The sequence below is a fragment of the Panthera uncia genome (genome assembly GCF_023721935.1).
Source record: "Panthera uncia isolate 11264 chromosome A3 unlocalized genomic scaffold, Puncia_PCG_1.0 HiC_scaffold_11, whole genome shotgun sequence".
NCBI classification, from domain to species: domain Eukaryota; kingdom Metazoa; phylum Chordata; class Mammalia; order Carnivora; family Felidae; genus Panthera; species Panthera uncia.
The window spans coordinates 24071213-24087886 of NW_026057578.1; the positions used below are offsets into that span (position 1 = coordinate 24071213).

The 16674-nt window shown below is 35.5% G+C and overlaps 1 protein-coding gene across 4 annotated transcripts in view; it reads right to left on the reverse strand.

The window, feature by feature from the left end:
* ITCH (itchy E3 ubiquitin protein ligase) overlaps window positions 1-16674 on the reverse strand; it is a 146523-nt gene that overhangs the window by 60673 nt on the left and 69176 nt on the right. For all 4 annotated transcript variants that reach the window (XM_049649951.1, XM_049649950.1, XM_049649948.1 and 1 more), the window contains 3 exons: window positions 15977-16101; window positions 14772-14909; window positions 5338-5383 (listed from right to left, as the gene is read on the reverse strand). In XM_049649951.1, coding sequence (XP_049505908.1) covers window positions 5338-5383; window positions 14772-14909; window positions 15977-15983 — 191 coding nt within the window. In that variant the 5' untranslated portion in view covers window positions 15984-16101. The remainder of the gene's footprint in view (window positions 1-5337; window positions 5384-14771; window positions 14910-15976; window positions 16102-16674) is intronic.

The window sequence follows — 16674 nt, forward strand, 5'->3', positions numbered from 1 at the left end:
TAGAGTCTTGCTCTGGATTAGGTTTTGGCTTAAGGGAATGTTGTAGCTGGTTTGATCTTCTATCCAGACCACTGAAACAGTCTCCATATCAACAGTAAGTCTGTTTTGCTTTCTTACCATTTGTGTGTTCACTGAAATAGCACTTTAAATTTCAAGAACTTTTCCTTTGTACTCACAACTTGGCTAGCTGTTTGGCACAAGAAGCCTAGCTTCTGGCCTATCTAGGCTCTCAACATGCTTTCCTCACTAAGATTAATCATTTCTAGCTTTTCATTTCAAGTGAGAGACATACTATTCTTCCTTTCACTTGAGCACTTAAAGACCACTGTAGGGTTATTAACTGGCCTAACGGTTGTGACTCAGGGAACAAGGAGGCCCAAGGAGAGGGATGGGGAACAGCCTATCAGTGGAGCAGTTAAAACACCCACAACATTTATCAATTAAGTTCACTGTTGTATATGGGCAGAGTCTGTGATGCCCCCAAACAATTACAATAGTAACATCAAAGATCACTGACCACAGATTACCATTACAAACACAATAATGACAAAGTTTGAAACAGAGCAAGAATTACCAAAATGTGAGAGAGACACAAGTGAATGTTATTAAAAATAATGGCACTGACAGATTTGCTCAATGCAGGGTTCCCACAAACCTTTAGTTTGTTTAAAAAAAAAAAAAATCAAAGTATCTGCAAAGCACAAAATGAGGGATACCTATATTTGCAAACCAAAACCTCCACCTGGCCCCAACCTATGTAACACTAAAAATAACTAACACTTTAGGTCGCAGTAAAGCATGGCAATTATGAGTTCAGGCTCTGAAGGTAAGGCAATTGCAGGTTCAACTGTGCCACTACACTATTAACTCAGGCAAGTTCCTTTCCCTTTCTTAGGCTTAGTTTTCTTATCACCCATAAAAATGATCCATACCTACCTACCTCACAAAAGTGTTTAAGTGAAATGACAGGAAACATGCTCATACTGCCTGACACAGAAGAGACAATAAATATTAACTAATGGATTCTACTCTCAAATTCACCACCTACCATTTTCCCCTTTCAATTACCCTATTTTTAGTTAGACACTGTGAGTGAAGATTTCTAACAACACACCCTATGTTGTTCCCCATCTCTATAACTGTTTTTCTTCCTTCCACCTAGAACCCCTTCCCGTCTAATTTCCCAAGGCATGCAAAACCAAATTACAACTACGCTTTATGGTCTTAGGTCAAATGCTATTTCTTCCATGAAGCTTTTATAATTTTGGTTTATATACTGATTTACATTTTTTAAAAAATTTTATTTATTTTTGAGACAGAGAGAGACAGAGCATGAGCAGGGGAGGGGCAGAGAGAGAGGGGGACACAGAATCCAAAGCAGGCTCCAGGCTCTGAGCTATCAGCACAGAGCCCGACGTGGGGCTCGAACTCACAGACTGTGAGATCATGACCTGAGCTGAAGTCGGATGCTCAACCAAATGAGCCACCCAGGCGCCCCCTGATTTACATTTTTTAAAACCATCATGTATTATTTTCTAATAATAAAAACAGTTCGAGAAGAAACAAAATTCAAACTAGTTCTGAAGTAAAAGAGTATGAGATTAAGGCAGAATGACAATTCTGTAAGCCTAGATTTTCAAGAAATAGACTTCATTATATAACTGAAAAAATTTCCCAAAACAGTTTGTTGTAATCTAAGAAATACCTGTAAGTCTAACCATAGTGTTTCTCAAAGTGTATGGCGTGATCTAACACTATAGGCATCACCTGGAAACTTCTGAGAAGTGCCAATCTTAGGCCCAAACGTAGACCTAACAAATTAGGAACTGGAGATAAGACCATAATCTGTGGTTGAACGAGTCTTCCAAGTGATTCTGATACACTCTGAAGTTTGAAAAACATAGCCATACTAAAAGAGCACTGGTGGTTTTAGTTCTTTTAGTAAATGGGTGTGAAACTAAAACTTGAAATGGATTTTGAAAACGTGGAAACCTATACACTGTATAGAATTGTCAGCGTGAACTCACCACCTCCATTATCTTTAAAAGGAATTAGCTACTAATTACATGCTACTATGGCTTTGTTCCTCTACTCCACATTCTTATAAACCTCTGCTTATCTCACCATGCATATATATCTAACTTATACATAAGCCCAGATGTTTATGGACAGGATAAAGAACCCTGGAGAACCAAGATGCTAATACAGTAAGGTCCTAACAGCCAATAAAGTACTTCTAACAACAAAATCTTAAATACTAGGTGCCAATCATCTTGAACTTCATAAAAATGACAGAAGACAATGTTGAATAATATAGGACATCCAGACATGCTACAGAGGAAAGCAGACTAACAAGACTATATTCACAGTATACAATAGGGCCTGAATTAGGACAAAAAGGTAATGTAACCTAAAGTTGTTTAGTATTCTTCCTAAATGATAACTGGGCAAGAAATTGGAGGGGAGGGGCACAAAACCCTTGTTCACTGGGTATATACTGCCCTGCTTTTTAGTCTTATAGTTATGAAGTAAGCAAATAAAAGCAAAGAGAAAAAGCCAGTCATGGCCATGATCATTGTGTAGTAACATTTAACAGCATTTGACAGTTTACAAAATGCTTTTCAAACCCATCATCTCAGAGATACACTCTCTGGAGTAAAAGCTAACATAAAGGAATTCATACTTAACACAAAAGACATGCTTAAAGATTATTCTGGCAGTCTCAGAAACCTAAAAGACACTATTCCTCAGATTACTACTTCACTTGGGTAGAAGCATTGATTAAATAAATGGCATGAAGCTAGGGCTCCAGGAATGCCTTTGTAAGACATTTACAGTTGACTAGAGTGGTTTCATAAAGCACTTTAAGAATGAGACTTGTAGGAGTAACTAGCTAGCTCAGTCAGTAGAGCATGCGACTCTTGATCTTGGGATTCTAAGTTTGAGCCCCACGTTGGGTATAGAGAGTACTTTAAAAAAAAAAAAAATAGAAAAATTAAAAATAATGAGATTTGTAAAAATAGTGACTTAAATGAACCTTTCTTGTTTTTAAATTGTATTTATTTTGAGAGAACGAGAGAGAGAGAGAGAGAGAGAGAGAGAGAGGGAGGGAGGGAGGGAGGGAGGGAAAGGGAGGGAGAGAGGGAGAGAAGAGAGAAAGGGAGAGAAAATCCCAAACAGGTTCAATACTGTCAGCATGGAGCGCAACAAGGCAGGACTTGATCCCATAAACCGTGAGATCATGACCTGAGCTGAAATCAAGAGTCAGCCAACTGAGCCACCCAGGCGCTCCTTAACTGAACCTTTCAATGAGCATACAAAATTCTATGACATTCTCACTTATTAATGGAAAAATATGGGTTTATTATATAAAATAGGAGTTACCTGATGAACACAAACTGAAATATTAAAACATTATGGAGAAAATTTCAGGAATTCAAAACTCTAATTAAACATAAAACTAAGGGGAGGCACAAGAGGCTAGAGTTGTCTCCCCGTCTACAGAGATATGTATATTTCTTTTCTATTGCTTTTTAATCACACTGAGAATAAAAGCAGTTATTATTCCGTGGACAAGATGTTACTAGTCCTTAATATTCCACCTCTTCAGAGATTAGTATAAGAGATGAGTTTTTGTCACAGGAGTGACTCTGAAAGGAGATCTCTATTAGATAAAAGAGAATAGCTTTACACACTTTAATTTTCCCAAAGATCTTGGTGAGTTGTCTTTAACTTTATTATAAAATTTTCCATAAATCACAAAAGTAGACAAACTAGTAGCACAAATACCCTATCAACTCAGTTTCAACAACCATTAACATTTTGTTCTACTTGCTCCACCTCTCCTCTCCTGCCACCACCTAACATGGTAATACCCCATCTTTCAGGGTATTTTCCCTTATGTTCTGTGATACTTCTACACTTCTCCTCTTCTGATCATTACTTCTGTGGTTCATCATTTTCCTACCCACTGTTTACTCAGTTTGGGAAAAAGGAGGAATCCAGTGGGATTTTGTAACTCTCTAAGATATGTTACTTACTGCCTTAAGACTAGGAACATCTCCTTTTCTAAATTTATCTCTCATTACCAGTTTTCTAGCATAACACTAAACACCTAAATGTTTAAATCAGTTAACACTCAAGGCATTCAACACTTTTTAGGCCCTAGATGTCAAGGCAGATAAGCCCATGAAAGTGGTGAATCCACTGGCACCTGGCTGCCTCAGTCAGAAGAGTATATGACTCTTGATCTCAGGATTGTGAGTCTGAGCCCCACACTGGGTATAGAGATAACTAAAAGAAATAAATAAACTTAAAAAAAAAAAAAAAGTGCTGAATCTAGGGTTAGAGTGAACAACTGGTACAAATCACTGCTCCTTTCAACAAAGGCTCAGAAGATACCATAGATGGTGACGATCTTCCCATATACCCAAAGCTTATAACCCAGCTTTTCTAGAAAAAAAAATTTAACAGTCCAGTGATGGCCCTGGGATTCTGAACTCCTTGTCTTTGAAAAAGTGCAAATATATTCACTTTCAACAAGCTGAAGGAAATATTAGCAATTTGGGTATCCCTGGGCTACTCCAAAGAACTGCAGTCAAATAAGCTAAGTATTTTGAAACATTCATAAATATTTCCTTTCTTACCTTGAGCCCTAAATTTCTTTTTAAAGATTTTATTATTTAAGTAATCTCTATACCCAACATGGGCTCAAACTCACAACCCCACGATCCAGAGTTGTATGCTCCACCAACCGAGCCAGCCAGGTGCCACTGAGTCCTGAATTTTTTTTTTTTTTTAATTTACATCCAAATTAGTTAGCATATAGTGCAACAATGATTTCAGTAGATTCCTTAGTGCCCCTTACCCATTTAGCCCACCCCCCCTCCCACAACCCCTCCAGTAACCCTCTGTTTGTTCTCCATATTTAAGAGTCTCTTCTGTTTTGTCCCCCTCCCTGTTTTTATATTGCTTCCCTTCCCTTGTGTTCATGTGTTCTGTGTCTTAAAGTCCTCATATGAGTGATGTCATAGGATATTCATCTTTCTCTAATTTCGCTTCGCATAAATACCCTCTGGTTCAATCCATGTAGTTGCAAATGGCAAGACTTCATTCTTCTTGATTGCCAAGTAACACTCCATTGTATATATATATACCACATCTTCTTTATCCATTCATCCGCCGATGGACATTTGTGAACCCTAAATTTTTTTGACATTTCTTTATTCTTGTATCAGTCTAAACTTTTGCTTTAGTCAAACTAAAGTTCTGACTAAAATGGTTATTTATTCTCCCTGGTCTCTTCTTATATTCTTTGGTGAACAAGTGAAATCTTACCTTGCTTCATCCTTGGGTCTAGAGCCATCATCATTCTGTGAAGCACCTTGAACGTCAATAAAATTTACACAGAAAATGAGTTTCAAAAAGTGATTTTCACCTTTTTCCTAACAGGCAAAGCATTTTATTAAATCTTGTAGAACACACTATAACTTAAATTCCAACATGATATTTAAAGGAAAAATGTGATAAAATGTTCATATGATTGAAATTAAAAAATGTTTACCAAAATTTTGTGCAAATGCTTTTTAGGTCTAGGAGATGCTAATTAGTCAAGGTATTATTACTGATGTCCTACTTCTGCCTTTTAAAATATATATGTGCTTGGTTCTAATTCAAATCTAATATTTTAGCCATCTTTTATATTCCAAATACCTCACACAAAATACTGATAACCAGCAGGATAAGGAAGAAAACAGATTCTGAAAACAGAAAAACCAGTAACATCTCTCTTATGCAAGGGCTTGGCAAATAACTTCAAGAAAAGGAAAGGTACCAACTAATCTCAAGTGGCAAATTAATGCCACAAATTTCACACTTTCTTCAAATTTCAGTCATGCAAAATAACCTGAGGATTCAGTAAGGGCCTGTGCACTATAAAAACATTAGACGGTAGGCACACTGATTGCAGCAAAAATAGCAGACAGAGAAGGAAATACTGTAAAATGCAGAAACAAGAACTCCAGTTTATCAGTCTATTTTAAGTTAGTTAAAGAATAATAAATAGTCCCTAGGGCGTCTGGGTGGCTCAGTCAGTTAAGCATCTGACTTTAGCTCAGGTCATGATCTCATGGTTCATGGGTTCAAGCCCTACATTGAGCTCTGTGTTGACAGCTCAAAGCCCGGAGCCTGCTTCTGTGTCTCCCTCTCTCTGCCCTTCCCCCACTCGTGCTCTGTCTGTCTCTCTCTCTCAAAAATAAACATTAAAAAAAAAAAAAAAAGGCCCCGGGGCACCTGGGTGGCTCAGTCGGTTGAGCGTCCGACTTCAGCTCAGGTCATGATCTCACAGTTCGTGGGTTCGAGCTCCACATCAGGCTCTGTGCTGACCGCTTGCTCAGAGCCTGGAGCCTGCTTCAGATTCTGTGTCTCCTCTCTCTGCCCCTCCCCCACTCACGCTTTGTCTCACTGTTTCTCAAAAATAAATAAATGTAAAAAAAAAATTTTTTAAGTCCCCAAATACATAGTTTTAAACAGTAAAATCATCACTACATTACTCCAAACCATAATTAACAGATTAATTTCATTTAAAAAATGCTGAATCACGACTACACTATACCATACTCAGCAAGGTTGCCAGGAATATCATCTTGTCTAAAAATATTACATTAAAAAAAGTAGGGGGCATAAAAGGTACAGCATAAGGAATATAGTCAATAATATTTTAATAGTGTTGTTTGGTGACTGACTGTAGCTATACTTGCAGTGAGCAAAGCATAATATACAGATTTGTCCAATCAATAGGTTGTACACCTGAAACTAATGTAACTTTGTGCATCAACAATCCTTCAATTAAAACAAAAAGCTTACCAAAAAAAAAAGTACAAGTGGATAACCAGACAATATGGTATACGTATGCAATGGGAAACTATCAGTAATAAAAAGGAACAAATAACTGAATCGTGCTATGTCGTGGATGAACCCGAAAAACCCTGTGCTAATAAGTAAAAGAAGTCTGACACAAAAGACCGCACACATTGTACCATTCCCATTTATAGGAAATGTCCAGAAAACACAAATTTTTGGAAAAAAAAAAATAGATTAGTGGTTGCCTAGGGCTAGAGGTGGGAATAGAATTTCCTGTAAATAAGAGGATCTTACCAGGGGGATGAAAATGTTCTAATCCTGATTTACAGTAATGGTTGGGTCACTCAGTTAAATTACTAAGAATTATTAAACTGGATATTAGCAATGAGTGAATTTTATGAAATATAAATCTCAATAAAGCTGTTAAAAATGGCTCAAACCCATGAGCTGTGAGATCATGACCTGAGCCAAAGTCGGCCACTTGGCTGACTGAGCCACCCAGGAGTCCCTAAAAAAAATTTTTTAATGTTTATTTTTGAAAGAGAGAAAGAGAGGGAGAGAGAGAATCCCAAGCAGGTTCCATACTATCAGTGCAGAGCCTGACTTGTGGGGCTCAATCCCACCAACTGTGAGATCATGACCTAAGCTGAACATGACCTGAGCTGAAATCAAGAGTCGAACATTTAACTGACAGCCACACAGGCACCCCTGAAAAGAGTACATTTCAGTTTTACAAGAATTTTTAATTTTTTAATGTTTATTTATTTTGGGAGAGAGAGAAAGAAACAAAAGAGAGAGAGACAGAGAGAGACAGAGCATGAGCAGGGAAGGGGCTAAGAGACCAGGAGACAGAATATGAAGCAGGCTCCAGACCCTGAGCTGTCAGCACAGAGCCTGATGCGGGGCTCGATTCCACTAACCACGAGATCATGACCTGAGCCAAAGTCAGACGCTTAACTGGCCGAGCTACCCAGGAGCCCCTACAAGAATTATTTTTATATGGAATATATTGCCTCAAATAGCTGATGAGACATAAATGAAATCAGGAAATGAAATTTAAAAATCCAGCACAAGTTACTAAAATTAATCAATTAGTATCCCACTTTTCTCAAAAATTAAGAAAACCACTTTCAGGGGGAGTGCATCAGAGTGGCTCAGTTGCTTAAGCATCCAACTCTTGGTTTTGGCTCAGGTCATGATACCATGGTTTGTGAAATCGAGCCCTGCACTGGGCTCTGTGCTGACAGCACAAAGCCTGCTTGGGATTCTCCATCTCCCCTGCCCAGCATGCACATGCTCATGCTCTCATGCTCTCTCTCAAAATAAATAAATAAACTTAAAAAAAAAATCTGGAACATTCCATTTAAATCTACCAATAAGTGACACTTCTAAACTTTTTCATTTATTACAAAAAGCACAGTATTTAATCACAGACTCTGAGGCCAAACTGCCTGACTTTATATTGTAGCTTCATCATGTACTAACATTGTGACTTCAGAAAACTACACTTGCCTTTCCTGTGCCTTTTACCACTTATAAAATGGGGACAATAATGATACCTACTTCACAGAATAGTTGTGAGGATTACACATAAAGATTTAGAACAGTGCCCAGCACATAAGCACTCCATGAATATTAGCTATTACTGTTTCTCAAAATTACATTTCATTTATAAGTACAAAGGCCATTTTCATCCACTCAATACAGAGGTGAGGTCATGACTATGAAATTTTTTTAAATGTTTATTCATTTTTTGAGAGAGGGAGACAGAGTGAGAGTGGGGGAGGGGCAGAGAGAGAGGGAGACATGGAATCTGAAGCAGGCTCCAGGTTCTGAGCTGTCAGCACAGAGTCCAACATGGGGCTCAAACTCACAAACTGAGAGATCATGACCTGAGCTGAAATTGGACGCGTAACCAACTGAGCCACCCAGGTGCCTCAATGGCATAAATTATACAGACCTAATTCTGTGCTTCCAGAGAATAGTTTTTAAAAAAGGCACAAAATATCTGATACTTATACAATGAATGTCCAAGAAGAGAACAGTGATCTTAAAGTTTGCATTTTATAAATGTATTGTTCTTTAGAAGTATTCCTACTACCAATTTCCGTAAGAAAAAATGATCAGATTTCTAAATGCACACATTTTACCCACAGGACCCTTTGGAAGATCTATAAAGATCTCTTCTATTCAGTGAACTACTCAAAAGGGGTTCCCTGCCATAAAATAACTAACTGGTAGATGAAGCAATTTAACACACTGTTCTATTTCCTGGTGCCTAGCAATCTCAAAGCAAAACAAACAAGTGAACTGATACTAGAGCAGAAACAAGGTGAAGCAAATTTGAAGAAAAAAAAAAAAAAAAAAAGGTTATCCTGATGGCTATTATCAGCTCTGAGATGAATCAGAAAAGAAGGCTTGGGTTAGCACCAAGTGAAAGAACTGAACCAGAGATAGCCACATTAGGCTAGGGACTTGAAAGGAGATGAGGTGTTTCTAGGTATGTGGCACACCCTACACTAGCAGAAGCAAAAGAAACTTTCTCTTAGACAATTAATCCCCAATTTAGGCCCCTAAAATTCCCACAGACTATGATTAAAAATAAACTGGCAATCAAAGAGCAGCAAACACATAAGAAAACAAGTCTCAATGAAGGACAGACATAAAAATATATCCCTGGGGGCATCTGGGTGGCTCAGTCAGCTAAGCATCCGACTTTGGCTCAGGTCATAATCTCACGGCTTGTGGATTCACTTTCCACATCAGGCTCTCTTGCTGACAGCTCAGAGCCTGGAGTCAGCTTTGGATTCTGTGTCTTCATCTCTTTGCCTCTTCCCTGCACACGCTCTTTATGTGTGTCTCTCTCTCAAAAATAAATAAACATTTAAAAAATTTTTTAAATAAAAATAAAAAATAAAAATATACCCCCAAAGATCTCTGATATTGGAATTTTCCTTTTTTGTTTGATATTGAAATTTTCAAATGGGGAATATTAAAAAAACTTATCAAAAGAAAATGAACAAGAAAAAACAAGAAATTATCAAATAAGCTCCAGCAATTGCATTCCTAGGAATATACCCAAGATAAATTAAAAACATGTGCACAAAGAAACTTGCACACAAATGTTTGTAGCAGCATTATTTGTGATTCATTAATAACCAAAAGGTGGGAAAGTAAGTCATGTGTCCACCAGAAGATGAATGCATAAACAAACTGTGGCAGAATCATACAGTGGAATATTATTCAGCCACAAAAAAAGGAAGTACTGATACATGCTTCAACTTTGATAAACCTGGAAAACAATATGCCAAGAATCCAGACACAAAAGGTCATGTACTATATGATTCCTTTTTTATGATATATCCAGAATAGGCAAATCCCTAAAGGCAAAAAGCATATTAGAGATTACCAAGGGTTGGGGGTGGGGGATGGGGAGTGATTATATAATGGACAATGGTTTGTTTTTCTGGGGTGATGAAAATGTTTTGAAATCAGAGGTGGTAGATACTATCATTATGTATATACTAAATGCCACTGAATTGTACACTTTATAAGGTTAGTTGTATGTTATGTAAATTGTACCTCAAAAGAATCACAACAAAAAAGGACATATTTGAGAAACAATAAATGCTGTAAAACTGAAAGTGCATCATATCAATATATAGGAGAAATTCCATTCTCAAGTATATATCCCACATAGACTCTTCAAACTGTACCAGGAGACATATAAATGACTAAACGCAAAAATATTCAATTATGACTGTATGTTCTTAATGGCAAAACCTGAAAAGAAATCAGATTGTCTTTTGACATAAAAATGGATAAACTGTGGTATATTCACCTAACAGATTATCATATAGCAACAAAAATAAATGAATTACAGAGAAGTACTATGGATAAATTTTAAAAGGCAAAAATCTATTTTCATAGAGCTCAAGAAAAAGTGCAAGTAATAGACTGCTTAGGGACATGCACAGGTGATAAAAAAATGTTTAAGCAAGGAAATGATAAATTCAAAATTTAGAGTAGTGATTATCTGTAGGGGAAAGACACAGATTTCTAGGGAGGAAAATACAGGAGTATATAATGATTGTTAATGCTCTAATTTCTAAGGTGTGTAGCAGTTATGGGTGAATAATTTATGCTGGTTTATGTATTACACATGTTAAATATAAGAATATATATAATATATATGAGAATATAAGTCAAAATACTTTGTAAATTGTATAAATGGATGAAGAATTCAGCAAAGTCTTACTCTAAACCAATGACTGTATTACAGCCTTAATATTTGGATTTTTAAAGTAGAACTAGTGGAAATAAAGTTTTCCTGGCTTTTTGAGGAGGGTAAACTAGTTAATATTTGAACATATATACAAAAACATTTAAAGATAAGTCAAATAAGTTTATTTCCATAAAATAATTAGTTGGTACCCAGATCCAGTTGATATCAGTAATTTCAAGTAATATTTGGTAAAGCAAAAAATTTAAGCTAGTTTCTTAGAGTTTATTATACTGATAAGAAAACATTATAGATACATTCATATAAAATGGCGATTTACATTAAAATTAAAAGGAACCACAAAAACTAGAGTCTAATGAAAGAAAGAATGAGATACAGTCAAAATGGAATGGAACATACATATTAAGAACCAAAGGTCACATATGCCAAAACCTATCTCCAATTTAATTTTAAATACATCCAGAGTATGCATGGTAAAGAATAAAGATCTTTACAAGAATATGTTCTTATTTTATAATCATAAATTTAAAAGTAAAATAGATTTTTATTTGTCTTTAGGAAAAATGTCTTTGACAGTAATGGTTTTCAGTGTTTCCTACTGGAGGTCATATTTAGGAAGACAGGTATTAAACTAATGATCTACCACTACCAGCAGCCCAAGAGGTAAAAACAGATGAATGGGAAGTTCTTGCAGATATGAACTGCCCACACTCGATTTGTTGACTGACTTTAGATCTGAGTGCTAAAGCAGTAAATCTGTGTAACTAATTAAATAAAGGATTCTTCCTAGAGATTCATAAAAGGCAACTCTGTACTTAAAGAGAGGAAAACACCAGGACAAATTATGAAGTTATTTTCTAAATCAGAGAAGTAAGAAAGAATATCAAAGAAAATGTGACAACTACAACTAAGATGCTCAGTTGCATATTAAACTTGTTCTCTGAGCCAGCATGGGGTTGGGAAGGTGGGGTGAGGATATAAAGCTCTCTAGTTTTCAAATAAAGCCTGAAGATAAGCATGAAGAAAAAACAAACACGTTGAGTAAATTTTGTTTCACTTGAAAAAGGTTTACTTATTTAACTGTCATTTAAAAAAAATTTATCCACCAAAAACAATGAGCCAAAAATGTCTAAGTACCCAAAGAGATAATACTGTCTCATCAGGAAAATCCAACATTCCCACTAAATCTACATTTATAGCAAGCTATTATTTGGTGACTTTTAATACTAAAATTCAGTGATTTCTTTTCATAAACATTATTTAAAAATTAACCAAAAATATTTAAGTCTACAAGAACAAATTTCTTCTAAGAACCATTCTACATGTTCTTCCACAAAAAAACTTGACTGGGATGCCCGGCTGGCTCAGTAAGTAGAACATGTGTGATCTTGGGGTTGTAAGTTTGAGCCCCACGTTGGGTATAGGGATTACTTAAGAACAAAATCTTAAAAAAATATTTTAAAACAAAACATTACCTCTAACATTCTCAGGGGAAAAAAATAATCTAAAAATCTTTAACAGTAGAAAATTATTAAAATACAAAAGCAATCCCCCTCACCCCCCTACCTCCCCAGTTCTTATCCAACCAACCTATGCCAGGTGCTAGAAATTCAATTTTAGTGGTAAACTCTTATTTTCATTTCTGGTTTATAATTAAAGTTACAGAAATGGAACCAAAGAACAATCTAAGTGTAGTTCCCATCATGCATGCTTGTGAACTAGACCAGATTTTGTCCGCTTACAACTCATGACTTGATTCAAAGTTTCTTGGTTTCTAAGTGTGAATCAATTGGAAAGAATAGGAAACATCAACAAATATTTGTATTTCAATCTTGACTCTGCATGATACTAATTGGTGTGATATTGGACTTATTATTTCAATTATCAGAGTCTCAATTTCCTTATATGCAAAATGCAGGTTGTGCCTTACTAAAGCTATGATGGTTAAATGAGTATATATGTAAACACATCGCCATAGTGGTTGGCACATGGCAAGCATTAAAAAAATGGCAGCTATTTTATCTGGCAACTCCAATCCTAAAATACACTGTGACTTTCCAATTAAAATCTCTACTTCAAATAATTATGTTAAATTCTATCAATTATTTTCTTACCTGAGTGGAAAACTGGTAACAGAAATACTCACTTTTGTGGGCAATAAACAATAAAGTTGTAAGTATAAATATACAATTTAGATTCTACTTTAAAATATGAAAATGGATATGCTTTGTTAATTATTAAGTATTTTTCATTAGTAACAGTTTCAACTTGTAGGGGGTAAAAAACTTTAGCAGCTATAAATGCAGAGTGTAGAGCAATATAAAAATGAAATTTAACTTGTGTATTATTTTCTAGTATTTCAATTTATGGAAAAATTTGACTATTACAGAGTTCCTATGAATAGTAGTCAATTAAAATGAACTTGTCAACTCTGAAGCAGTATGACCATTTCAGAAATTTCTCTCCACCCTCACTAACCTCAAAGAAACAATCTGGAAGATACACCAGGACTGTGTTGAAGGTCCTGCTATTAAAAAAGATCATGAGTTAAAGAGGAAGTAGGAAGTCTTCCAAAGCAGAAACAGAAGAATAGCATCTGACAACTGCAAAAGGTTTCATAATGTAGTTTCTAAGTAAACAAAAAAAACTTTGTCAGACTAATCAAGAAAACCACTAATCTGCTCTTTGTCTTGGGGACTCTTAAATCGACATTTCAAGTGAAAATTTGCTTAGCACATTTGTAAGTAATGGAAAAATCTAAAAGGAATCCACTAAGAAGTACTTTTATTAAGCATGCTAGCTATATAGGCACTAATCCGGGTGCCAAACTTCTTTCAATTAGTTCATGTTTATTATTTCCTTTAACAAAAACTAGTGGGTCATAAATCGTAAGCTATGCTGGTATACGTATAATGAATTGGTTTTGTCATTATTATAACACAAAGATACCTCTGTAAATGTAGCCTACAGAAATGGAAAAGGAATGACAAATGGATTTCAGCTTGTATTGGTAGGCTAATACAGTACTAAGAAGGATTTCAAGTCAAATTTAAACTCAACTAGATACTACTACAGACAAACTATGTCTGCCATTGGCAATGGAGAGGGTATGGCATCATTTGCCATAATAATTATCATCATTGGTCTACAAAATAAATAGTTTACAAATCAATTCATTACACAGAATCAACTGTGATTCAACTTTGATTTGCAACTTTTCAACTTATAGAAAAATGTTTTATTCATAGAAACAATGCACTAAAAGGAAAATGTTTAAAATAATCAATGTCTCTTTTTATTTTTATTATTTTTTTTTTAATTTTTTTTTTCAACGTTTTTTATTTATTTTTGGGACAGAGAGAGACAGAGCATGAACGGGGGAGGGGCAGAGAGAGAGGGAGACACAGAATCGGAAACAGGCTCCAGGCTCCAAGCCATCAGCCCAGAGCCCGACGCGGGGCTCGAACTCAGGGACCGCGAGATCGTGACCTGGCTGAAGTCGGACGCTTAACCGACTGCACCACCCAGGCGCCCCTCAATGTCTCTTTTTAAAAAAAGAAATAATTTCTTTAAGGTGAAAAAGAATAGCAATAATTACATACAGCATCTATGGTGGCTAACATTAGAAAGAATCATTAAAGAGCCTATATAAAAAGTGATTACTTACTTTCTGAACATGTAGTTTCACCATTGGTAACAACTTCAGACTCTAACTGCAGTCCATCAAGACAAACTGACAAGTCTCCCATTGTCTCTGTTGGCTCTTTGTCACCTACAAGCTGTAAAGTCACAACTACTTCCTCAACTGTAAGAGAATATAATTACAGAATAGTCACTTTTTTTTCTTTAAGCCATCTTAACTGTTAAAAACAATGAATGTCAGAAAAAATTTACATTTTTGTGTATATAAATTGTTTTTAGTATACTTCTCTGAGGTTTCAGGACTTTTGACACAAACATTTAAAAAAACAACAAAATTTGCTAATGTTTAATATCCATAATGTAAAATACTAAATAGCTCAATCATCTCATTTGTTATATTCATTCCATCCTTGCAGAAAATAAGCCAGCGGGATTATTCAGCAATATATGCCTGAATTTTACTGAGTGAAAACATATAAGAATGGACTGCATCTCTTAAATCCTAAATGAGATTTAGAAAGTATGTTTTAGACAGTCAAGGGGTAGAAAAACATCTATGTTTTAAAATCATGATATATTAATCAAAACAAGCACGTTTCAAGTTTTTATATATCTTCATATAAATATATATACATGCAAATAAAACCACAGCCATCTAAAATTAGGAAATTTAAAAAAAGCATTTGAAAAGACAATCTGTCAAAATATTAATCATATATGTCTTTGAAATAGAATTACATTTTTCATCTCTATATTCTTTAGTTTTCCATAATGGAGTTATAATATTTTAATAAGTACCTATTTACTAAATTTACTAAAAAATATTGGGTCAAAAATGAATGGCTAAACCAAGGTTGCTCAGAATGCTTTAAATAATTCAAAATTCGAGGCACCTGGGTGGTTCAGTTAGTTAAACATCTGACCTTTGATTTCAGCTCAGGTCATGATCTCAAGGGCTCAGAATGCAAAGCTTGCTTGGGATTCTCTCTGCCCCTCCCCTACTCAGGCTTGCAAGTGCACACGCATGCACACATTGGTTCTCTCTTTCTCTCTCAAAATAAATAAACATACATTTTAAAAAAGCTAAAGATTGTTCTCCTCATTAATATTATAACCAAGCAAACTTAAAAACAAATAGTGAACATAGTCATTCTGCACGTCTTGCACATTGTTATTTCTTGCAGAAAAACAAATAGCCTAACACAATTTCTGTTACTTTTACATACATACGTTTCATGTTGTTTGACTTTAAGGTTTCAAAGATATCTAATGCTGCAGTTCCCAACAAAACATCAGATTTCAGTGTCTGATGACTCCACACGCGAAAATGCAATTTACTCACAGGGGTGACAATACTAAAAGTGAAGAAAGGTTAAAAAAAAAATTATTATTTTCATTAAAATATCACAGTGGGATTCTAAATAAATTACAATTAAATTTTAATGTCTAAAATCTTCTGACTGTATCTCTTACAGTTTATTGTACAATCAATATTGCCCCTATTTTGTAATCTTACAGAAAACATCTGAATGCTACATGCTCACATTGTCATTTTCATTTGTGGCTGAACTACAGGGGCAACTTCATGCATATATCACCAACACAAGTAAAACTGCTCATCATGCTACAAACTGTTAGAAAACTTGTCTTACTTTAGTAGTATAAAAAGTTAATTTATAAATTAAATCTTTACTTTATGTCAGGTAGTATAGTGAGCCTGAGGTGATTTCATTTCATCTTCACGGCAACCCTAAGAGATGGGAATTACCACCTGCATCTTCAGATATAGAAACCACTATTCAGAGAAGTTAATTGAGCAAGTTGCCCAGCATTCCACAGCTAGTCAGTGGCAGGCTGTAATTTGAACAAAGGTCTGAAAACAGAGGAGGAGGAGGAGGAGGAGGAGGAGGAGGGGGGGGGGGGGGGGG